At 46.2% G+C, this 25,476-nt stretch overlaps 1 protein-coding gene across 2 annotated transcripts in view; it reads right to left on the bottom strand.

Annotated features, from left to right (window-relative positions):
- LOC138266435 (tRNA (32-2'-O)-methyltransferase regulator THADA-like) overlaps positions 1-25,476 on the bottom strand; it is a 166,040-nt gene that overhangs the window by 72,772 nt on the left and 67,792 nt on the right. For both annotated transcript variants that reach the window (XM_069215199.1, XM_069215200.1), the window contains exons 19-23: positions 21,496-21,639; positions 20,727-20,831; positions 12,546-12,746; positions 6,413-6,563; positions 4,347-4,593 (exon numbers count right to left, since the gene is read on the bottom strand). In XM_069215199.1, the coding sequence (XP_069071300.1) occupies positions 4,347-4,593; positions 6,413-6,563; positions 12,546-12,746; positions 20,727-20,831; positions 21,496-21,639 (848 nt within the window). The remainder of the gene's footprint in view (positions 1-4,346; positions 4,594-6,412; positions 6,564-12,545; positions 12,747-20,726; positions 20,832-21,495; positions 21,640-25,476) is intronic.

The following is a 25,476-nucleotide window of genomic DNA, read 5'->3' as shown; positions in this document are numbered from 1 at the left end:
GGCGAGTGTTTACCTTACTAAGCCATCTTGCCAGCTATGTTCACTGCAACTTATATGTCACAAGAGTTATGCTGGGCGGCTTCATTCAAACAGTCAGAAAGGCAATTCCCAGAGTATTTGTGGGTCTCAAATTTGGGTCCCTGGATCCCTGCACTTAACCTTCTAGAGCATGGTACAGAGTGAACGCCTCCTAGCCTCTTCGCTCCCTTTGTAGCTCCCAAACCTTCTCAAATATTTCAGGGCACCCTGTGGCTCCGTGTACTGCTTTCTCTGCTGTTATGACCCCACATCATGGCAGTAGTTACCGTGTGACTTCATCATCTACAAGCAATGTCTTGCCTTGCTCACCATCATAGCGAAGTTACAAGAGGTCCGCGTGTACCTCTGTGCGGCACTGCTCCATATTCCACTATTAGCTACTAGGCTGGCATGTATAGTTCTATGCCTGTGGCGCGGCTTCCCTCCCTCACTCCTTTCCAGAATATTTGTACCTGAGGGCAGCAGCAGAAAGTGTGCAGGAATGTGCCACTCTGCTGGCATCCCTGGAGGAACTTGCTACCTATAGTCCTGCCAAACTTTGCTAATTAACCAGAATGTAGTATGTACAATGTGAGAGTTTTAATTACGCCATCCCAAATCCTACCCGCATTGCGAATTCCCACAGGTACGTTCAAGCCTCATCCCATTCTCCTTCATCTATCTCCCCAATGTCCCTGTTACCATTTCGCTTTTAGGAGTGCTTGATATGTTAGACATATAGGGTGCTTTAGTAATGCATTCCCAACCATCTGAACTCTAATGGAGGTTCTTCTGTAACATCTCCTGGCAGTGTTGCAAGTTTAATCTGGAGGTTTCTAGAACACCGTGTGCTTGGAAGGTCATACTCCGTCTGGGGGTCTTGAAATGCTTCTAGACCACCCAGTCCCTAGACATCCCTTGTTTGCGAGATCCTAACAGTGTCCTAAGTAGTTTGCCCCCGTAGTGTCCGGTATATGGTGGTATACCAGCGGTGATGCCAATATCAGGGTGTTCCCCCACCCCATTTGACAATTTGTCCCTTCCATATTTAAATTACTGTTTTGGTGTAATCTGGCTCATCCTTCACGGCTCCCCCACCATATAAAGCTCTTAAGTGTCCCCTGGGCTCCATACCCTAACGGTCTGCCGTTACTGATGGTTCCTGCTGCTTAGCGAACACCCAATTACAATTAGTTGTGATGCCCCATAATATTTTTGGAGGTCTGGAAGTGTAACAGCCCTTCAAAAATATACCCCCTTTGAAATGTGGACGGTGCAATTTGGATCCTTCCCCCGTTGCACAGCAGGATTTTAGTTACGTTGTCCACCTTTTAAAAGAATGTTTCATGGATCATGTATGGAGTGAAGGGACATAGGGATGGCCCAACCAATCAAAGTGAACAGAAGCTTCCTCCAATGTGATAGGTCAGAATTATATTTTTCTAGAAGGGTCATTCAGATGAGTTGCAGGAAGGTACATTTCTCTTGTTAGCTGTATGTCCAGATATCGAAAGCCATCTCAAGCATTTTATAAGGGTCATCTAATTTTCTTCAATGGAGGCCGATTTAGCTGGGGGAGTAGTAACGATTCACACGAGTGCATATGCAGGAAAGAATACTTTCTGTATCTAAATGTTATTTCCAATAATATGGGCATGGCATTTTAGGGCTTCACCAGGTATGACAACATGTTATCCACATACAGGGAAAGCATGTCTTCACAACCACTGTCCCCATCTCAGCCTTAGTAGTGAAGCACATTTCTTGATCCAGAAAATCCAGTAGCTCAAGTGCTACAGCAGACAGAAGCAGTGAAAGGCATCATTGCCTTGCATCTCTGCTCAAAGGCAATGGCTATGACAGGGTACGATTTATCACTACTCTGGCCATTGGCTCTTTGTAGAACAGTGAGATCCAAGAGATGAATCTTGGACCAAATCTCATCCTTTTAAGTATGGACAAAAGAAAGGGCCATTCAATAGAGTCAGATCCTTCTCAGCCTCTATCACTGCATGTTCTTGCAGGCATTTGTTCCAGTTTAAACAGCCTTAAAGGTTATGTCGGGTGAATCTATGGGGTATAAACTTGTACTGATCCGGTGTATTCATTTGTCCACTACTGTACAGAGTTGGTTGGTCATGAGCTTAGTCAGTTTTTTTACTTCTATACTTAAAATAGGGATGGACCAGTAAGAGGTGTATTCCGCTGGGGTTTTTCCAGGCTTCTAAAGGAGGGTGATTGCAGCTGATGGTAGGTCTGGTGAGAAGCATCCACTCTTCTCTGGAATTGTTGAACATGCAGAGGATGTGCCCGACATTCTACTCGACATTCATTTATACAGTTCTATGGGCTAGCCATCAAGGCCTGGGGCTCCCCACTTTTTAGCTACCTTATTCATCTTCAATTTCTTCTATCCTGATCTCAACATCTAAGGTTTGCCTGTCTTTTTGTAACAAATGTTTTGGCCTATACGTTCCCCACAAGCAGCGCTAACTCATCTTCTCAATAAGTCTATTTAGACTCTTAGAATGATCTGAGGTAGTAGGTGACGGAATCCGCTATTTCTTCTGTGGTGTTACCCATGACCCCTTTGCAGTTTCTAACTTGTCTGTTCCATCTTTGATCCTCCTTTTTCTTTGATAGAAAGGCCAAATGCTTTCTGGTATTGCTGTCCACATTGTGGAGTCTGTGTTGAGTGCTAAGATACCTTTTTCTCACCTCTCTCTCAGCTAACATTTTGAAGTAAGTCTTCTTTGCAGAGGGCTATTGTGTCAAACCTACCAATGGGTTATGAAGAAGTTCTATAAGTTAAGTCTCTATGTCTTACAGTTTTCCCTTATTTTTTACTTCCTGCTAACTTCTTGATGGATTGGCTTCTAATTATGAATTTTAAATCTTTTAACGTGTCAAGTCTAATTTCAAAAGATCATGGCTTCATAGTCTTTATTTCTTTGTTCCTAGACATCTAGTTTACAATCTTACAGTCTTCTATAAGTCTTCTGAGTAATCTTAATGGTCAAGTTGGAGTGATCTGAAATTCCTCTTGCGTTGCCTCTGTATACATCCCGCTATGTATCCCTGGGATTCCAGTCTGGAATATAAGCCCCTAGCGTCGGGTGGCAGGGCTACTGCCGATCTGCCGGGCGAGTCAGCCTTACATATTTACCAAGTCCAATGCTTCAATCAAGTCTTTAAGAGCTTGTTCATGGCCTCTTCTCTGTTGTCTTGTTACGGAACTGCCCATTGCATCTTGCAACCCACTGTTATGGGTGTTGTCCCATCTTCTGTGCAGTTGTAGTTACAGTACTTTACCACTGCATTGCTTTATATTCATCCTTTCTTTCAGGTTTCTGCTCCTTGTATCCATTACGCTACCACTAACTACACTTTGACACTGTCCTATTTGCTCTTGATCATCTACGGTTCATCTAGTAGTACAATTCCAGACTTCGGCTTTAATGAATTTCACTTGTGTCTGCCTTCCAGCCATTCCAAACTATCCCCTATACCGGAGAAATACCACGATTTCCCCTTTCAATGACTCCTAGTTTAGCCAGGATGTAGTCTGGAAATAGGAGAATATGCCGATTTGCATACGTTAGTGGCCCCTTCTCTGTGGCTGACTGGAGGATAACGTCCAATGCATGCTATTATCACCTTTGGTCTTGCTGCAAGTTTTCGCAGGCTGCCCAGTAGTCCAATGCGCACACTCAATCATGAACAGCAGAGACTGTCCATCATGTTTCATCTCATTGACAGTCTGAGCTTACACAAATTTCTCAGCCGATGAACAGTGCAAGCTTCTCTCACATAAAAAGCAAACAGTCTACATGTAGAGCAAGCTCATCTAACATATGCAGAACAAATACAGCTCAAGCAACAGCAGTGCAAGCTCCCCACACATAGAAAATGAAATATCACAAGTCACTAGGCACAAACATCACTCACATAGATAGAACACGTGCTGCTCAAGCAGCAGCTGTGCAAGCTTCTCTCACAGAAAGAACTGAAACAGTCTATATGTAGTGCAAGCTCATCTCGCATACACAGAACAGGTGTAGCTGAAGCAGCAGCAGGTCAAGCTCCCAACATATAGAAAGTGAAACATCATTAGGCACAAGCATCCCTCACACACACAGACCAGATGCAGCTCAAGCAGCAGCAGTGCAAGCTTCCCTCACACAGAAAATGAAATAGTATAAGCAACATGGCACAAGCTTCCCTCAGGTGCATAAACATGGTACACATCGAAGCTGCGCAAGAAAGTGTACTAGCAGCAGCAAGCTTCCCTCAATGGACAAAGACGTTGTGGCCTCATCCTGCCGTACCTATCGAGGTCCTCATTGCCAGGCTGCAGGTGGCTCAGCAGGGTCAGGGTGGGGTGCAGACTGTGGCAGAGCCGGACTCTTCCTCTAGATGATGACATGGACGAGTCTAGGGCCCCGAGTAGCTCCTTCAGGAGGACCGCCCGCAGCTCAGGGTGCTGGGAGAAGAAGGCCTGCGGAGTGACCGCATTCTGAGAGCAGCTCTCACCCCAGCTGCGCTTCTGCCCCAGGGTCCGGGCAGTCAGGGCACCTACAACACAGAAAAAAACAGGGTAAGGGGGGCTCATCAGACAGGAAGGATTTAAAAGTGGGAGTTGAAGTGGACTTTTGGTCTAGCCCGGACACCTTGCTTAAACCCCACCATGCAGGATTCTTTGAGTACATTGTTTGGGCCCAGACACCGCTCTGCTGCTGGTCGGGACAGTGTGAGTGTCAGGGGTGGAAGACAAGAGGCGATGGAAAGCAGTACTAAAGTGCAATGGTAGAGCAGTGTTGGGAGAAAATACTGGAAGAAGCAGTTCTGGAGATCTGGACTGAGGAGCTATGACAGAGCTGGGTGTCAGTACTGGAAACCAAGAGGCAACAGATGCCAAGGGAGCGGGGCAATAGCTGCGCTGTTTTGGGGTCTTGCTAATGAGAGCAGGGCCTGATCCATGATGGAATGCAGTGCCAGAGCCCTCTGCTGGCGTCTCAATACTGGAACTGAAAGGATGCCCCACGGGCCAATACTGAGCAAGCTTTGCAGTTCCAGTACTGAAGATGAACCAAACTTTACTTCTACCACTGAAATGTTATCACTACTTTCCAAGACAGACACTCACATGCAGCACCGTCGACTCTATTCTAGTATTGGCTCACAGACATTACTTCACTATTTTCCAAAACACATGAATACCCGCACACCGCTTTCTCTATTTCAGTACTGGGAATCACACTGAGTTGACCAATGTGCATTATCCAAGGGGGTCAGCATTCCCTTTGACTCAGTAGTGGGACCTGTACAGAGCTCGACCAGTCTCCCTTAGCTCTGGCTGACAGAAGCTCTTCATTCCAGTACTGGGAACTGTGCAAAGTTCAGCAGTGTACATTAGCTCTTACTAACAGCAGCTCTCTAGTCCTGTACTGGGAACTGTGCAGGGTTCAGCCAGTGTGCACCAGCTACTACTAGCAGGAGCTCTCTATTCTCTAGAGGTCAGCCAGTGTACATCAGCTCTTACTAGCAGTAGCTCTCTATACCAGCACCGGGAGCTGTGCAGTATTCAGCCAGTGTACATCAGTGGTTACTAAAAGTAGCTCTGTATTCCAGTACTGGGAACTGTGCAGTATTCAGCCAGTGTGCATCAGCTGTTACTAAAAGTAGCTCTTTATTCCAGTACTGGAAACTGTGCAGAGTGCGGCCAGTGTGCATCAGCTCTTACTATAAGTAGCTCTCTATTCCAGTACTGGGAACTGTGAAGGGTGCGGCCAGTGTGCAACAGCTCCTACTAGCAGGAGCTCTCTAATCTAGTACTGGGAACTGTGCAGAGTTCAGCCAATGACAGTGTACATTAGCTCTTACCAGAAGTATCTCTATACCAGCACTAGGAACTGTGCCGGGTTCGGCCAATGTGCATCAGCTCTTACTAACAGCAGCTAAAAATGCCCCACCCAGCCCCACTTACCTGATTGCGTCCTCCGACGAAGCTGACTCCCTTCTTCTGTGCCTTAACCACACATGTGCGTTGTTCAGCACATGCGTGGTCAAGGCACAGAACAACTAAGTTGTGGTTAACTAAAGAGTTGTTCTGCTTTCACTGTTCACAACTTCGCTGTTCGGGAGTCGTGGTTGGGGATGTTTCCCCTATCCTTTGATACAAATGTGCTCACGTATTATGGCAATGTTGACCTCTGTGTAGGATAGAAGGGTGGTCAGTGGGGCTGTATACTATTAGGTTATCATCAACTTTGATAAAACCAATCAAAGTGTATCTTCCATTTGATTAATAAAATTCAATAAAAATCTTTGGAAGAAAAAAGAAACGAAAACTTGAGCTAGAAACCACCTCCATGCTGAAAGGTGTACTACTCACTGAAAAGCTGCACAGCCGCATTGCGCATGGCCCAGCAGGGAGACACCAGGGCTTTCAGGGACAGGACCACCATGGGCGCCACGAAAGGCAGCAGCGCCACTGCCAAATTGGAACTGCGAACCAGTGTCTGGAGGACGTGCACGGCGGAGACCTGTGGGTACAGAATGGGATAAAGATCAGACAGACCACCGCGTGACGTGCAAAGCAGGACAACAGAGAGGGAGGGCCCTGCTCTGTCACAGAAGCTCCTGTGAATCACAAGGACAGCTCAGACCTGCTTAAAGGACCCAGTAAAACTCAGAGGTGCCCTTCAATCACAATGACAACACAGCCCCAGGGAACATGCCCAGTGAGGTTCAAAGACATCCATGAAGCACAAGTACAGCACAGACCTGCTGAAAGGACCCAGTGAGGCTCAGAGGTGCCCTTGAATCACAAGGTCAACACAGCCCCAGGGAACGTGCCCAGTGAGGTTCAACGATGCCCTTAGTCACAAGGACAGAACAGACCCGGTGAGGTTCAGAGGTGCCCCTGAATCACAAATACAGCACACACCTCGGGGAACGGGCCAAATAAGGTTCAGAGGTGTCCTTGAATCACAAGGATAACACAGATCTGCTGAATGGACCCAGTGAGGCTCAGAGGTGCCCTTGAATCACAAGGGCAGCACAGACATTCTGAATGGACCCGGTGAGGCTCAGAGGTGCCCTTGAATCACAGGAACAGAACAGACTCAGTAAATCACAAATTCAGCACAGACCTCAGGGAACAGGCCCAGTAAGCTTTAGAAGAGCCTCTCAATCACCAGTCAGGACAGACCCCAGAACAACAGACACGGTGAGGTTTAGAGGCACCCCTGAATCACAAGTACAGCACAGACCCCAACAGAACGCGCCCAATGAGGTTCTGAGAAACCCTTGAATCACAAGTACAGCACAGACCCCAGCGGAACGCGCCCAATGAGGTTCTGAGAAGCCCTTGAATCACAAGGACAGCACAGACCCCAACAGAACGCGCCCAATGAGGTTCTGAGAAGCCCTTGAACCACAAGGACAGCACAGACCCCCACAGAACGCGCCCAATGAGGTTCTGAGAAGCCCTTGAATCACAAGGACAGCACAGACCCCAGGGGAACAGACCCATTGAGCTTCAGAGGCGCCCTTGGATCACAAAGACAGCATAGAGCCTGAAGGATCGCACCAGGTGAGGTTCAGAGGCAAGAAAAGGCCCAGTGAGGCTCACAGGTGCCCCTGAATACCAAATACAGCACAGACCTCGGGGAACTGACAGAGTGTGGTTCAGAGGCCCCCTTGAATCACAAGGATTGCACAGACCCCAGGGGAACAGAGCCAGTGAGCTTCAGAGGCACCCTTGGATCACAAGGACAGCATAGAGCCCGAAGGATCACACCAGGTGAGGTTCAGAGGTGCGTCTGAATGACAAGGACAGCACAGACCCCAGGGAACGGACCCAGTGAGGTTCAGAGGTGCTTTTGTATCACAAGGACAGCACAGACCCCGGGGAACAAGCCCAGTGAGGTTCAGAGGCGCCCTTGTATCACAAGGACAGCACAGAACCCAGGGAATGGACCTGGTGAGGTTCAGAGGTGCCCTTGTATCACAAGGACAGCACAGACCCCGGGGAACAAGCCCAGTGAGGTTCAGAGGCGCCCATGTATCACAAGGACAGCACAGAACCCAGGGAATGGACCTGGTGAGGTTCAGAGGTGCCCTTGTATCACAAGGACAGCACAGACCCCGGGGAACAAGCCCAGTGAGGTTCAGAGGCGCCCATGTATCACAAGGACAGCACAGACCCCAGGGGAAGGGACTCAGTAAGGTTCAACACCACCCACTGGTGTAGTGCTAACCTATGAAGAAGTCACTCAGACAGGTTCTGAAGTATGCTGCGGTAACACTGACAGAAGAGACCAGATGGGAAACACAGAAACTCAGCAAGAGCCCTTCACACTACCACTGCCTGGGTGAACCCAAGGAGACGGGTCCACTCCAACAGCAATCTGCTGCTATTCCTCTTAACCACCCCACTCAAGGCACCCTCCCTCCATCTTCCTCAGGGCCCTGAATCACAAAAGGGCAAGGAAAAAAATAATAAATAAAATGACATACGCCTAAATCTATGTTTCAGGTACATTTCTGACTTTTTATGGTCCACAAAGAAACCATGAGTAATTCTTGGACATGCGACTGTTGCAGATTCCAAGGAGTATACAAATCCACTAATACACAAGATTTGAACCTATTTTTCATTTTCTAGTGGGTTTCTGCTATTACACGTATTTGTATTAAAACAGGGAAGGTATGTTGTTGCCTTTCTATAGACACAATATTTGGTTTAAAGATTATTTATTGATGATGAAGATATTCAGTGTATATAAATATTTATGACGATCTTGTGTTTGTCAAAGACTTTTTAACAACACCAGCTACTGTAATTGTAGTTTGCCCATTTTAACTGGGCATCTGAAATTTCTAGGGGGCACAGTACATATTGTTAAAACTAAGGTGCAAACCCCAAAGTGAACAATCAACATGGCCTTATAAAGAAGTTTTCTGAATTCCCACAAGCAGGTGTGCCATCACCTCTGAACATTGCCATAGGACTAATGAAAAGGAAGAAAACATAGGAAACAGCGCTCACAGTCAGTTACTTAATCAGACTTGACATATTCTTAAATGCACGGTGCTCCTGGCAGGAGGATCTTCCTCACTCCTCCAATGTTTCCAAGGAAACCAAACTATGACAAACAAATGTCAGGGCACTCATGAATAAAAAGTTCATTCCTCCATGGGTATCATGATTTGGTAGGTCATCAAATATGAATCGGACCACGAAAATAGGCAATAGTTCAATTTAATTTTGGAAATTAAAGACCATTAAAGCCACAAAAACGTCCTTGAAACAATTCTCCATATTGCAACAACAGCCAACACGTGTTTCGTCCTATGAGATAAGTAATCTCAAAGACTTCATCAGGGCTGTAAGAAATATAAATAGTAACCAAGATTACAGTCAAGCTCAACCCACTAAGCATACAGTATCATTGTCCCCGTGACTTTTGTGAAAGAGCCTATCAAAAAATAATTATGTGAATTTGTGTGAAACACAGTAATAATAATATAGTAATAACAGGAGCATTAAGTTACAAAAAAGGCCACCATAATATAAGTTGATTGTATCATGCAACCTAAGTTAACATGGAGAGTAACATCTATCCATTAATAAGAGACAGAGAATGAGCACAGGAAGAGGCAAACTTAGAGCGGTCAGTACTATCACAATGATCATGACACCCGCGTGCACGATAAGTATAGAAAATAGTGTCCCAAATTTCAACAGGGGTCACGCAAATATAAATCCAAGAAAAAGGAGAGAAAGAGAAGAAAGGAAAGGGAAAGACAAATGCCTACCGTTTTCCTAATATCAAAAATAAAAATATGCTGTAAGAGAATGAGGCATACCTTCCATACTAATTAGAGGGACTTCCGAACGGTATACTTAAAGAATGTTTCTGGGATCCCCATCGCAAGCAAAGTGTAGTCCAGTGTCTACAATATAGCATTAACTCAGAATAAGCCCCAACTTTGATGGCAAAACATTAATAAACAAACAAATAACTGCTCTGTTACAGAAGAGCTCCAAAATATGTAGCAGGATTCTTACATACCCCAAATAGCATCTTCCAAATTTTCCGACATGCCCCTTATTATATTGAGTAGACAATCCGCTAAAGATAAGTAAATAGGGTATTCAAGTTAATTTAAACCCAAGACAGAATTACCAGCCATAAAGACGTCAAAATTCCCATTGACTCGCTCACCTTTGAGTCACATCCACTCTAAAATATATCACCGTCCTCCCGTGGCGTTCGCCTTGCCACGAGAAGCAACCGGCAAACAGGGAGAATCCCTGATTTGTAGCGTCCTTCGCGACGCATGTACAGTGAAAATAAAAATAAAAAAAGGACTAACATCCCCGGCGCGGGCGCCATCTTAAGTAGGAAAACTGCATCGTGATTAATAATTACCCACTATTGTGCCCATAGCGGGCTATCTCCTAATCCAGAGCCATATATCATCAAAAGGATAATAAAATAACACGCAATTGACAGGACATCTAAGTATACCGATCCGCAATCAAGCAAAACTTCTAAGGAGATATATAACACGTATCAAAACTGACCAAGTCATATCATAACAATGCGTATCTAGCAAAAGCGGGTGCCATGTTAAAAGTGAAAAACACAGTAAGGCCTGAGGACCATAACAGAGGCAGTACCAAAATCAGTACTCGGGTCATATTAGAAAGGACAGGGGGAAGAAAGAGATAGAAAGAGTTATGAAGAAGATACATTTGGGTAATTCACAATTGTCTCATTATCATCTAACACCCCACATGGAGAGAGGGATTATTATTATGTGTGACAATCATAATTGTAATTAACAAACAGTGCTAGTCAACAATTGTAAGTGTGCTTAATTATAACATAGCCATAATAAAGACAATGGTATAGTTGACATCCTTATTTCTAAATATCAAACCACCGTCAGGTCAGTGAACCTAATGATAGTCATTATAAATCCATCCATAAATCTATCTTGGATTCTGTTGAGGAGTTAGTCTAACTATCGCTTTAATCCCCTAGGTAGTATTCCATTTCAAAGTTTGTGTTGAGACCCTCTTCTACGGCTCTGAGCTTCAAGATCCAATAGCACTCACGTTTTCTGAGGGCCAGTTCTCTATTACCTCCTCTGGGATCCTTAGATATATGGTCAAATCCCCAAAATTCGAACCCTTGTGTCTGACTTTGTTTAGAGCAGTGTCTCATATGATTCACTATGGGGTAACGAACATCCTCCTGTCTTAGGGCCCTAAAGTGTTCACTCGCTCTGATCCTAAGTGACCTAATGGTGCTGCCTACATAGTAACGACCACATCTGCAAGTAATCATATAAATGACAAAAGTACTATCACATGTGAGGTTGTGTCTGATGTCAAAATGAGCACCGGTAGAGCTCTTAAATGTCGAAATGCCTGATTTGGCCCATCTGCACATACCGCAGTGACCACATTTATAAAATCCTTTATTACGGCTCGTAAGCCAATTGTCCTGTTGGTATTTGATGCGATAACTGGGGCATAGCATATTCTTCAGGGTCCTCCCTCTTCTAAATGTAAATACTGGAGTATCCGGGATCATTCCCTTGAAACTAGGATCTGCTGTCAGTACATGCCAATGTCTATTCATGCACTTGCGTAATAGTGTAGCTGTTTTCGTGTAATTCACTATTCATCGGATATTACTGTCTCTTGGTCTAGATTTATGATTGAGTGTGTCAGTCCTTTTTAAGTGCATGACTCTATCTTGTGCTTTATCAATGATATGAGGAGGATAACCCCGTGATTTGAATCTAGTTCCCATGTCCTCTATACATTGTACAAAATCTCTCTCTACACTACAGTTCCTTCTCGCCCATACCATTTCTCCATATGGTATCGAGTTAATTTGGTGTGTTGGATTCGCACTTCACGCATGTAGAATGGAATTACATGCCGTGCTCTTTCTATAGAGACGACTCTCAACTTTATTGTCATGGATAAAAGGTTCTACATCTAGGAAAGCAATACTGGTCGTGCTGTGTGCAGAGGTAAATCGGATATTAAAGTCATTAGTGTTCAGGTAGGTTATAAAACCATTAAGTTTCTGTGTGTCACCCGTCCAAATCATCAAACAATCATCTATGTATCTGCCCCAAAAAAGTATATCAGTGTTCCATGTATTTCCCTCCTTGTTCCAAATAACATTTTGTTCAAAGAATCCCATGAAGAGATTAGTATAGGCTGGTGAGAATCTGGATCCCAAGACCATGCCTTGTTTTTGGCGGTACCAGTCTTTCTTAAATAAAAATACATTGTTATTTAGAATCAGTTCCACCATTTTCAGTAACATTTCAGTATGATCATACAAGCTCGCTGGTCTCTTATGAAGGAAATAACGCAAAGCCATCAATCCCAGCTCATGATTTATACTCGTGTAGAGAGAAGTAACATCTAATGTCACTGAACATTGCCATGAATGAATGAATGACAGACACATACACAGCCGCCTCACCTGAGGGAGGTCCACGGTTTCATCCCAGTCTGTAGGTAGGGGTCTGCTGGCCAGCGCCAGTGATGTCTGAATGCATTGCGCCAAAAGAGGACGAGATGCAGCAACATCCTCCGCAGACACGATCCCCAAGATGAGCATGGGAAAGCCAGCCGCCCGGCGAGTGATGGAGCTCGGACGGTGCTCCTGCAGCAGGTCCAGGGCCTAGAAGACAGCAGTGAAGAACTTAAACTTGGAGCGCGGATCTTAAGGATGCAGACTTGGACAGAAGTGAAACCGTCAGCTGGAAAGGACATGGGCAAACAAGGCATGATTTACCTCGTCAAATATAATACCTCTGTGTCGTAAAGAGTAGTATAGGGGAAAAGGCGTGCACATGCATGCCTAACTCATTAAAAGTCATATTAACTGTCAATATTTATTTTAAATGTAATCATTAGTTTTACATTATGGCATATTTACTTTTCATATTTTTGTTTCAGCTAACTTTGGGCTCATTAGTTCTGGGTTAGCCAGGTGTAGGAAGGTAGCCTCTTTCTAGCCTTGTTACCCCCACTTTTGGCCTGTTTGTGAGTATATGTCAGGGTGTTTTCACTGTCTCACTGGGATCCTGCTAGCCAGGGCCCAGTGCTCATAGTGAAAACCCTATGTTGTCAGTATGTTTGTTATGTGTCACTGGGATCCTGCTAGCCAGGACCCCAGTGCTCATAGTATGTGCCCTGTATGTGTTCCCTGTGTGGTGCCCAACTGTATCACTGAGACTCTGCTAACCAGAACCTCAGTGTTTATGCTCTCTCTTCTTTCCAAATTTGTCACTACAGGCTAGTGACTAAATTTACCAATTCACATTGGCATACTGGTACACCCATATAATTCCCTAGTATATGGCACTGAGGTACCCAGGGTATTGGGGTTCCAGGAGATCCCTATGCGCTGCAGCATTTCTTTTGCCACCCATAGGGAGCTCTGACAATTCTTACACAGGCCTGCCACTGCAGCCTGTGTGAAATAACGTCCACGTTATTTCACAGCCATTTACCACTGCACATAAGTAACTTATAAGTCACCTATATGTCTCACCTCCTCCTGGTGAAGGTTGGGTGCAAAGTTACTTATTGTGTGGGAACCCTGGCACTAGCCAAGGTGCCCCCACATCGTTCAGGGCGAATTCCCCGGACTTTGTGAGTGCGGGGACATCATTACACGTGTGCACTATACATAGGTCACTACCTATGTATAGCGTCACAATGGTAACTCCGAACATGGCCATGTAACATGTCTAAGATCATGGAATTGTCACCCCAATACCACTCTGGTATTGGGGTGACAATTCCATGATCCCCCGGGTCTCTAGCACAGAACCCGGGTACTGCCAAACTGCCTTTCCGGGGTCTCCACTGCAGCTGCTGCCAACCCCTCAGACAGGTTTCTGCCCTCCTGGGGGCCAGGCAGCCCTGGCCCAGGAAGGCAGAACAAAGGATTTCCTCTGAGAGAGGGTGTTACACCCTCTCCCTTTGGAAATAGGTGTGAAGGGCTGGGGAGAAGTAGCCTCCCCCAGCCTCTGGAAATGCTTTGATGGGCACAGATGGTGCCCATCTCTGCATAAGCCAGTCTACACCGGTTCAGGGATCCCCCAGACCTGCTCTGGAGTGAAACTGGACAAAGGAAAGGGGAGTGACCACTTCCCTGACCAGTACCTCCCACGGGAGGTGCCCAGAGCTCCACCAGTGTGTCCCAGACCTCTGTCATCTTGGAAACAGAGGTGTTGGGGGCACACTGGACTGCTCTGAGTGGCCAGTGCCAGCAGGTGACGTCAGAGGCTCCTTCTGATAGGCTCTTACCTCTCTTGGTAGCCAAACCTCCTATCTTGGTAGCCAAACCTCCTTTTCTGGCTATTTAGGGTCTCTGCTTTGGGGAATTCTTCAGATAACGAATGCAAGAGCTCACCAGAGTTCCTCTGCATCTCTCTCTTCGACTTCTACCAAAGGATCAAACTCTGACTGCTCCAGGACGCCTGCAAAACCGCAACAAAGTAGCAAGACGACTACCAGCAACATTGTAGCGCCTAATCCTGCCGGCTTTCTCGACTGTTTCCAGGTGGTGCATGCTCTGGGAGTAGCCTGCCTTCACCCTGCACCAGAAGCTCCAAAGAAATCTCCAGTGGGTCGACGGAATCTTCCCCCTGCTAACGCAGGCACCAAAAGACTGCATCTCTGGTCCTCTGGGTCCCCTCTCATCCTGACGAGCATGGTCCCTGGAACACAGCAACTCTGTCCAAGTGACTCCCACAACCCAGTGACTCTTCAGTCCAAGTTTGGTGGAGGTAAGTCCTTGCCTCCCCACACTAGACTGCAATGCTGTGTACTGCGTGATTTGCAGCTGCTCCGGCTCCTGTGCACTCTTCCAGGATTTCCTTCGTGCACAGCCTAGCTTGGGTCCCCAGCACTTCGTCCTGCAGTGCACAACCCTCTGAGTTGGCCTCCGACGTCGTGGGACTCCCTTTTGTAACTTCGCGTGGACTCAGGTTCACTATTCTTCTAAGTGCCTGTTGGGGTATTTCTACGGGTGCTGCCTGCTTCTGTGAGGGCTCTATGAGTTGCCGAGCACGCCCTCTGTCTCCCCCTCCAAAATGCGACATCCTGGTCCTTCCTGGTCCTCAGCAGCACCCAAAAACCTCTACCGTGACCCTTGCAGCTAGCAAGGCTTGTTTGCGGTATTTTTGCATGGGAACACCTCTGCAAGCTTCATCGCGACGTGGGACATCTGTCTTCCAAAGGATAAGTTGCTAGTCCTCTTCTTTCTTGCAGAATTCCAAGCTTCTTCCATCTGGAGGCAGCTTCCTTGCACCTTCATCCGGGGTTTCCTGGGCTCCTGCCCCCCCGGACACTGTCGCGGCTATTGGACTTGGTCCCTTTGCCTTGCAGGTCCTCAGGTCCAGAAATCCGTTGTCAGTGCACTGCTGGTGTTTGTTGTTCTTGCAGAATCCCCCTATCACGACTATTGTGCTCTTTTGGGGTAGTAGGTGCACTTTACTCCTACTTTTCAGGGTCTTGGGGTGGGGTATCTTGGACACCCTGACTGTTTTCTTACAGTCCCAGTGACCCTCTACAAGCTCACATAGGTCTGGGGTCCATTTGTGATTCGCATTCCACTTTTGGAGTATATGGTTTGTGTTGCCCCTATACCTATGCTTGCCTATTGCAACCTATTGTAATTCTACACTGTTTGCATTACTTTTCTGACTCTTACTTACCTGATTGTGGTTTGTGTACATATAATTTGTGTATATTACTTACCTTCTGTAAGGAAATGGCTCCCTGTTGCAGTTACCCCCCACTTTTTGCCTGATACTGATGCTGACTTGACTGAGAAGTGTGCTGGGACCCTGCTAACCAGGCCCCAGCACCAGTGTTCTTTCACCTAAAATGTACCATTGTCTCCACAATTGGCACAACCCTGGCACCCAGGTAAGTCCCTTGTAACTGGTACCCCTGGTACCAAGGGCCCTGATGCCAGAGAAGGTCTCTAAGGGCTGCAGCATGTCTTATGCCACCCTAGGGACCCCTCACTCAGCACAGACACACTGCTTGCCAGCTTGTGTGTGCTGGTGGGGAGAAAATGACTAAGTCGACATGGCACTCCCCTCAGGGTGCCATGCCAACCTCACACTGCCTGTGGCATAGGTAAGTCACCCCTCTAGCAGGCCTTACAGCCCTAAGGCAGGGTGCACTATACCACAGGTGAGGGCATAGGTGCATGATCACTATGCCCCTACAGTGTCTAAGCAAAACCTTAGACATTGTAAGTGCAGGGTAGCCATAAGACTATATGGTCTGGGAGTCTGTCAAAAACGAACTCCACAGCTCCATAATGGCTACATTGAATACTGGGAAGTTTGGTATCAAACTTCTCAGAATAATAAACCCACACTGATGCCAGTGTTGGATTTATTAATAAATGCACACAGAGGGCACTTAGAGATGCCCCCTGTATTTTACCCAATTGTTCAGTGCAGGACTGACTGGTCTGTGCCAGCCTGCTGCTGAGAGACGAGTTTCTGACCCCATGTGGTGAGAGCCTTTGTGCTCTCTGAGGACAGAAACAAAGCCTGCACTGGGTGGAGGTGCTTCACACCTCCCCCCTGCAGGAACTGTAACACCTAGCAGTGAGCCTCAAAGGCTCAGGCTTCCTGTTACAATGCCCCAGGGCACTCCAGCTAGTGGAGATGCCTGCCCCCTGGACACAGCCCCCACTTTTGGCGGCAAGTCCAGGAGAGATAATGAGAAAAACAAGGAGGAGTCACTGGCCAGTCAGGACAGCCCCTAAGGTGCCCTCAGCTGAAGTGACTCTGACTTTTAGAAATCCTCCATCTTGCAGATGGAGGATTCCCCCAATAGGGATAGGAATGTGCCCCCCTCCCCTCAGGGAGGAGGCACAAAGAGGGTGTACCCACCCTCCGGGCTAGTAGCCATTGGCTACTATCCCCCCCCAGACCTAAACACACCCCTAAATCGAGTATTTAGGGGCTCCCCAGAACCTAGGAACTCAGATTCCTGCAACCTAAGAAGAAGAGGACTGCTAAGCTGAAAAACCCTGCAGAGAAGACGCAGACACCAACTGCTTTGGCCCTAGCTCTACCGGCCTGTCTCCCCCCTTCTAAAAACCCTGCTCCAGCGACGCTCTCCCCAGGGACCAGCGACCTCTGAAGCCTCAGAGGACTGCCCTGCATCTAGAAGGACCAAGAACTCCCGAAGGCAGCGGCTCTGTTCACCCAAGGCTGCGACTTTGCTACAAAGAAGCAACTTTGAAACAACTTGTGTTTCCCGCCGGAAGCGTGAGACTTGACACTCTGCACCCGACGCCCCCGGCTCGACTTGTGGAGAACAATCACTTCAGGGAGGACTCCCCGGCGACTGCGAGACCGTGAGTAGCCAGAGTTGCCCCCCCCTGAGCCACCACAGCGATGCCTGCAGAGGGAATCCCGAGGCTCCCCCTGACCGCGACTGCCTGCTCCTCAGATCCCGACGCCTGGTAAAGACTCTGCACCCGCAGCCCCCAGGACCGGAAGGATCCGAACTCCAGTGCAGGAGTGACCCCCAGGAGGCCCTCTCCCTTGCCCAGGTGGTGGCTACCCCGAGGAGCCCCCCCCTTGCCTGCATCGCTGAAGAGACCCCTTGGTCTCCCATTGATTTCAATTACAAACCCGACGCTTGTTTGCATACTGCACCCGGCCGCCCCGTGCCGCTGAGGGTGTACTTTCTGTGTGGACTTGTGTCCCCCCCGGTGCCCTACAAAACCCCCCTGGTCTGCCCTCCGAAGACGCGGGTACTTACCTGCTGGCAGACTGGAACCGGGGCACCCCCTTCTCCATTGAAGCCTATGCGTTTTGGGCACCACTTTGACCTCTGCACCTGACCGTCCCTGAGCTGCTGGTGTGGTAACTTTGGGGTTGCTCTGAACCCCCAACGGTGGGCTACCTTGGACCCAAACTTGAACCCCGTAGGTGGTTTACTTACCTGCAAAAACTAACTAACTCTTACTCCCCCCAGGAACTGTTGAAAATTGCACTGTGTCTAGTTTTAAAATAGCTATATGTGATTTATGTGAAACTGTATATGCTATTTTGCTAATTCAAAGTTCCTAAAGTACCTACCTGCAATACCCTTCATTTGAAGTATTACATGTAAATCTTGAACCTGTGGTTCTCAAAATAAACTAAGAAAATATATTTTTCTATACAAAAACCTATTGGCCTGGAATTGTCTCTGAGTGTGTTCCTCATTTATTGCTTGTGTATGTACAACAAATGCTTAACACTACTCGTTTGATAAGCCTACTGCTCGACCACACTACCACAAAATAGAGCATTAGTATTATCTCTTTTTGCCACTATCTTACCTCTAAGGGGAACCCTTGGACTCTGTGCATACTATTCCTTACTTTGAAATAGTGCATACAGAGCCAACTTCCTACACCTTCTTACTGAGGGTACTCACTGAGATACTTGTGGCATATTGTCATAAAAATAAAGTACCTTTATTTTTAGTAACTCTGTATATTGTGTTTTCTTATGATATTGTGCATATTATATAAGTGGTATAGTAGGAGCTTTGCTGTTCTCCTAGCTGCTTTGCCGTAGCTACCTTCTATCAGCCTAAGCTGCTAGAAACACCTTTATTCTACTAATAAGGGATAACTGGACCTGGCACAAGGTATAAGTACCTTTGGTACCCACTACAAGCCAGGCCAGCCTCCTACACCAGGACATCAGTATATTTGAGACTTGTGTCTCTCAGATGTATGTATGTAGGAATGTATGTATGTATGTATTTATATAGCACTTCTAGAGCACAAACCTTGCCAAAAGGCAGCAAAGCACTGTACATGGTCAAAGGCAAAGTTAGTGAGTAATAGGAGGGGAAGACAAATTGTGGCTTGTTAATGCATTGTAATGTAGTGTTAGAGGTGAATCTTTAACTCCTTCCTAAATTGGAGTAGTGTTGGGGCGGTCTTGATGTGTATGGGTATGGTGTTCCAAATCCTGGGTCCATAGATGGAAAAGACCTGTCGGCTTGTCTTTTTTTTATTTTTACACTGCAGTATGATGGCACCCTGGCTTCGGATATTCTAAGAACCATTAGAGATGGTGAGCTTGTCTGTAAGATAAGTGGGAATGCTGGTTGTGATGGCTTTGTAGATGATGCTGCTAGTTTTGAAGATAGTGCGGGATGGCAAGAATAGCCAACAGAGTTCCATCAGGGCAGGGGTAATGTGATCAAAATTTTCCAGGCCCTGGATGAAGCAAGCTGCAGCTTGTAAGATGCCCCTAACGGGCTCCTGAGTGGAGTCTGCGGTGCAATAGAGCAGAGCATTACCACCATCCAGATGCAAGAGTAAAAGGGCTTGAACAGCAGCATTGAAGTCATGTTCTGGAAGAAATGGTTTGACTTTCTTTAGAAGAGAGCTGCTACAAGGCTGTTATTTTCGTCAATGTGTTCCATGAGGGAGATATTGGTGTTTAGGGTGAATACAAACAATTTGGTGCTCGGTAAGAGATGGAGTTCGAAACCATCAAGGTTCATGTCATTGCGCCAGCTTTTTACTGTATCTCGTTTTATTTCTCTCAGAGAATAATTATATTGTTGACCTCGTAGAAAAACAAACCATTTCTCCATAAATTCTGGTAATCTTACATTTTTCTTTGGAGTGTCCTCCTCACATTAGTTTTCAAGTGCAGCCTGCTTACTTTCTGTCGTCAAGTGGCATTCACAGCCCTTTGAGAGCTTATCTCCAGTGAGTCGTTGGTCTTTTCAGGTCAGCCCCTTGCAGCTTGAACCACAGCTATCCGTAGTCAGGGTCCAATTTAAAGCACAGTTCGCAGCTATTTCTTTGGAAGTACCATATGGCGGCGTAGTCACTGATAGATGGCTAACTGGCTTCTATTTACAAGATCCAAGTGGAGGCTGACGCTGAATATGTAACCTTCTGCCATCCTCAATCTCAACAACAGCAGAAGGCCAAGGATTTAACAAACACAACTATAAAAACACACTTAATGTAACAAGGTTTGAACACATCCACCTTTCTCAAAAGTTTTTTTTTCTACAAAAGCCAAAACCAATCGAATTTCAATGTGTCTCTCAGTAATTACATGACCCTCTGCCTCAAGCACTTTGCCCTCCAGCACTTTGAAAGAGATTTGGAGTGGGCAATATGCCTGTTTAACTGATTAGTCCTACATTTAAACCAAGGCAAAAGTACCAACACCTCCAAGGTTTAAAGTATGGCACTTCTCGCTCTGGTTGGTGGCTGATTTATCCCTAGTCAGAGGGGCAATCTGGCTGTAGCAGAGGAATGGCAGGATGCTGAGGCAGCAGAGGTTTGGCGGCCTCAACCAGAACCAATCCAAATGCCCCAAGGCCAGCCTTGGGAACTTCCCTTTTGGTGCTATTAGCTAATGTCCTCTCTCCCCATGTTCTAACCAAGGCTCATCAACACTGTCTAACTAACTGGTCAGAGACCCTGGGATATATGTGCCAAGCAGTAAAATAAGGTAACTGCCGCATCCCCACTCGATCACTGGGGCGTGTTTCTCTCATACATGAACTCTATGCTTCCCCCAAGTGGTTATCAGGATGGGCTCTTGTGCATTTTCACTGCTTAAATTAAATCTCGCTCGAGTACCTCAACCAGCATGCGCCGAGGAACCAACCGTATCCCACGATCATGGTGGCTCAGCAAAGTGCAGCAGAACCGCGTGAATCCAAGACTGCAACCTTCCACGGCTCCCTGAAAGAGAACAATCAAATTCGATAAGCGCGGTAACCATCCACTGGGACCTGTGAGAAAATAAAAATAGTATACAAGGGGGCTAACATTCTGCCTCCCTTACGACACAAGAATTAAGTGTACAGGGGCTGTAACGCTGAACTACTCCCTACAAAACATGAACAAAGTGCACAGGACATCTGTAACCTTCTTCACCGTACTACAGGCCTAAATCAAAGTGTATAGCGACTATAACGATTGACTGCCCCTCTACAGCACAAAAATACAATTTACAGGACTGTTACCTTCCACTGCAGTAAAAACAAAGAGTACGGAAACTGTGGCCTTACACCTTTCCCTGCAGGAGCAAAGTGAATAGGGCTGACACCTTTCGCCAATCACTTCAAGATAAGTATCATTTTCTGGGTCTCTACATGACCAGAGGAAATAACCTGCATAGCTGATGTACAATTCCACTGCTCCCACCATGGGACAAGCAAGAGTACTTGAAGCTGCTAGCATCCTAATAAAACACACTAGGGGCCGGTGCCCTTCCACTACCTTCAATGATAAACTACAATCAGTGTGGTAAACTGAATCCGTGCTGTGCAGGCCACACCTGTAATAACATCAGCCCTTTCGATAGGTAGGTCTCAGACTCTGCTTTAATGGTAGCTCTTCTTACCCAATGCCGACACTGCAGGAGGACATTACGAAACAGGCCAGCCACAGTCTCCAAGACCACCTCTGGAAGCAGCGGCTCAACACCAGCAAGGGACGCTGCAGTCAAGGTCTTCTGCACAAGGGATCCCAGCAGCAGCCCTATCTCCTGGGAGACCATAGACAAAACAGCATTAGCGTGCTACAAAAAGAGAGACGGGGACCACAATGTATGCTTGTCTGAACAACATGATGCCGCACTCACAGTACTCAACACTTTCAACATGTGGTCAAGGAAAGGGGAAAGTTCAGCAGTACGGAGCCTGGCTAGAGGACATCACTCAACATATCACAAGACGCTTTCTCCCAGATAACACTGTTTAAATCGAAGAAACCTACAGATGGTATATTGCTCATATGGTGACCTATAGTGTATTTCCAGAGTGCAGACTGACTCGCAACCCGCCCTTACCATGAAAGTGGAACAATGACACTTCAAAAGAGATGCCCATTTCACATATTTAGCTTGAGATGCGTATGTGGATGCACTGGTGTAGAAAGGGTGTCATTAGTCAAAATGCAATGAAGAAATAATGAGCCCACTGCACCATGGTTGGGTAGTATAAGACCACTACCACTGTCCCTTTGCAATACCTACTTGTAGCCTATTGGTGTGGTGATTCTGGCCAATGGAGGGAGAGGGTTGAGTAGAGGAGAGAGCCTGTGGACTAAGAGTAGCAAAGTCACTATAAAGTTAGCTATTGGGCACAAGTCCTCTGCATGGTTTATGAAGCTGTGCCATCCTGCTCTCCTACGTTTATGAACAGCAATGGCCTCAACAATCCTACAAGTCTACTTGGGGTCTCTCTTTAACTGTTTGCCAATTTTGTAGCTGGACTCAGTTATCAGGGTCCGCCAAAGGTACCCCTTTTTCTGAGAGCAGCTCCCCTCTCTGCTAGACTATGTGAAACTACTTTGTTCTAATCAAAGGCCAAGTCCATTTTACCTGTGCCTCTACCGGTTCACAAGGTCCAGTGAGACGCTTAAAGGTCTTGGTCTTCATCAAGTATGAAACAGCCAAGACTGGAATCCGTAGTTGGTTGGCACTTTCCTCGAGTCTAAGAAATCATGTGGAGCCACTACGTTTCTCCTGCAGAGTACAGCAAATAGAGACACATCCAAAGGACTTCAAAGGTGCGGGCTGCACAGTGTGATGATCTCCTTTGTGCTTGGCTGCCATTATCCATCTCAAACTCTGCAACCTGCATGCATACATACCTGTCCTCCTCCCTGAAACCAGTTGTATCCCAAAAGTGGAGGAAAGGAGTCAGCCAAATTTCTTTGGTATAGCAGAGCATCTACTGCCAGAGTGAAGCCAAACCACCTCTTTCTCTCTGTGAAATGTCTCCTCACACAGAGCCATTTGTTATCCACGAAAAACACTAAGAAAGGCAGCCTATGAAACTGGGATCCCAGAGTAGGAAGAATGCTCCTCTGGGACTGGAAGAGCAACTTGATGCTTGAAACTTGCTACATCAATGGATTGGTCAAACCTGGCCACCTAGGGAGAATAAGTATTGGCCCTCCCAGACATTACTTTTCTCAACATTTGACAGAGGAGGTCCTGTGCACCAGGAGACAAGAACAATGGGAAAGCAAGGACTGGAATCCTTAGTTGGTTGGCAGTCTCCCTTAGTCTCATCTCAGAAAGCCTGTAGAGTCTCTGAGTATCTCTTGCAGAACACAGCAATGAGAGATGCAAGTGGGTGTCTCTGATGACAGCTTGTCTGCACCTGTGCTCTCATAGTTATGACGGAGCTGGCCTCTACGAGTACCTCACTTGTTCTGCTCAAATAAAATCATGGTGGCTGCTCCATATCATAGTTCTGCAAAGTTGAATCAGAAAAGAAAGAACACTGGGAGAATAATCTCCTCGTTCAGTGAAATTCTGACAATACCTTTGTGACAAAGCTTGGACATGTCTTAAGTGAAACCATGTCCCACTGCCAAACTATGTTAGGTTCTTGTCCTTCACAAGCAGGTGCAGGAAGGTTGCTTTCCATGACAGTGGTTTCCGGTCAGTAAACACCATCAGCTCATAGAGACTGTGCATGAGACAGTACAGTCCCATTTTGAAGTCTTATCTACCAGCATACCTTCTGATGGAAAAATGAGAAGTAAGCAGCCAGTCAGAAAATATTTTGTTACATAATTATAGTGGCATGGATTCCTCAACCTTATTTATGTAGACTTCAATGGCTGCCAAATAGGTTTTGCAGATATCTACATAAACCAGCAATTGTGCCAGGTGCTTAGAACAGACCATAACAAAAGTCAAATGTCTGAATGTAGAAGATTTGTGAATCTTTTAATTTAAACTGCCGAAAAATAATCAGAGTTCTAATTAGGGCAAAAATATCAAAATAATCCAGAAAAATCCTGGAAATTGTATAATTATTATCTATTTTCAACAGAAATAGGTGGCATAATGCGTTTTAAAAGCACAGTGATACAAAATGGATAAGGGCAATAAAGTTAAAGGGTGAGTAAATCATCCCATTGAGAGGTCTTGAAAAGTTAATTTTGCAAAATAAAATCTAATTTGCTTAAAATCTGTAACTAAGGTACTCTTCCATGTTTCAAATCCTTGAATAAAGCTGGTGGGATCTTCATCAGGCTAGCAGGCAATCTGAAAAAGGGTTTAAGACACAATTGGTATCCAAGCATCAAAGCCAGGTTAATTCCCCCCAAAACTACACTACTGCTTCCAGAACTCCGTATTCAGTTCTGAGATCAGTTTTTTTTAAGCTGATCAAACAAATCAAGAAATATTGGTAAACGTGACACATGGCAGGATCCTTTGCTGCAGCGAAAGCAATGGTCTTTGAAACGTTTTACTTTCACAGGAATTATTTTCACTCCTGTCCTTGGATAACAATTGTTAACATTACTAGAACCATCACCTGTTCACACTTTGGATCACTGTGGCATTACACTTCATGTTTGATCTGCTGCTGCTGGCATCCCCGAGATCCACCTCGGCCAGTAAAGGAGAGGTGCATGTTTTGGGGCACCTGGACCTGGAGAGAAGGCTGCCTTAAACGAGCCTTTAAATGTTCTGTGCTTCTGGTGGAACTGCCTTGTTGGAGAAGCTAGGGCCAATGAGCCAGCCGTAGCACTGCTGTTCTTAAAGCATTCCAACCTTCTTACCAACTACCTGCTCACCACTGAAGGGTACATCCAGACATGGTGACGTAGGTGACAGCCGTGCTGATGGACCAGCCCACGGTGTCCACAGAATCCAGACCATACTACAGGGTCAATTTGTAAGTGTTCAAGCCAATACTGACCAAGTGGAAAACTGCCTCTTTATGTGCTCTGAGTCTGATAGCTGCCACTTTAACCACTTCCCACAGTTTCATAAAGGCCCAGAAGGCACATGGTATTTGCTAGGCAGTGTGAAAGATTGCCTGAAGAACAGACTTTCCTTCCCATGGTATCTAGTCTGGTTCACTCCCTACCTGGGGGGGATATGAGAAAGTCACTAAGGTTCAGCTTCAAGGAGTAAGCCTGTACCACCAGATTCTTTGCAGCAAGTTTGATGATAAAAACTTTGAGTCACATGCATTAGGCCTGTGCCACCTGGCTATTTGCCAAAGTATTGCTACGTTCAAAAATGTTTTTTCTCGGGCAGCCAGGATGAGTTTAGGCAATGGTTTTTGTTTTTTTGTTTTTAAGAGGAGCAAACGCTGAGTAAACATAAAGGCAGAATGCAAGACTGCAGTCAGAATGTTAGATTTTGCCTTCTTCGAAGGCAAAGTTAACTCTAAGCATTCCCTGCTTTTTCAACCATGGTGGTTAACAAAAACACTTCTGAGTGTGCACTTAAGGAAAAAATGAGTCCCTTCTAGTGAGGTATCTCAGCCACTAGTGTTTTAGTCATGATAATGGACAGTATCAGAATTATGAGGAGGGAGAGATTTTCCGCATCCTAGTAATCTAGAAA

This window comes from Pleurodeles waltl, chromosome 11 (assembly GCF_031143425.1).
Source record: "Pleurodeles waltl isolate 20211129_DDA chromosome 11, aPleWal1.hap1.20221129, whole genome shotgun sequence".
Lineage (NCBI taxonomy): Eukaryota > Metazoa > Chordata > Amphibia > Caudata > Salamandridae > Pleurodeles > Pleurodeles waltl.
This window is presented reverse-complemented; position numbering and strand designations above follow the sequence as displayed.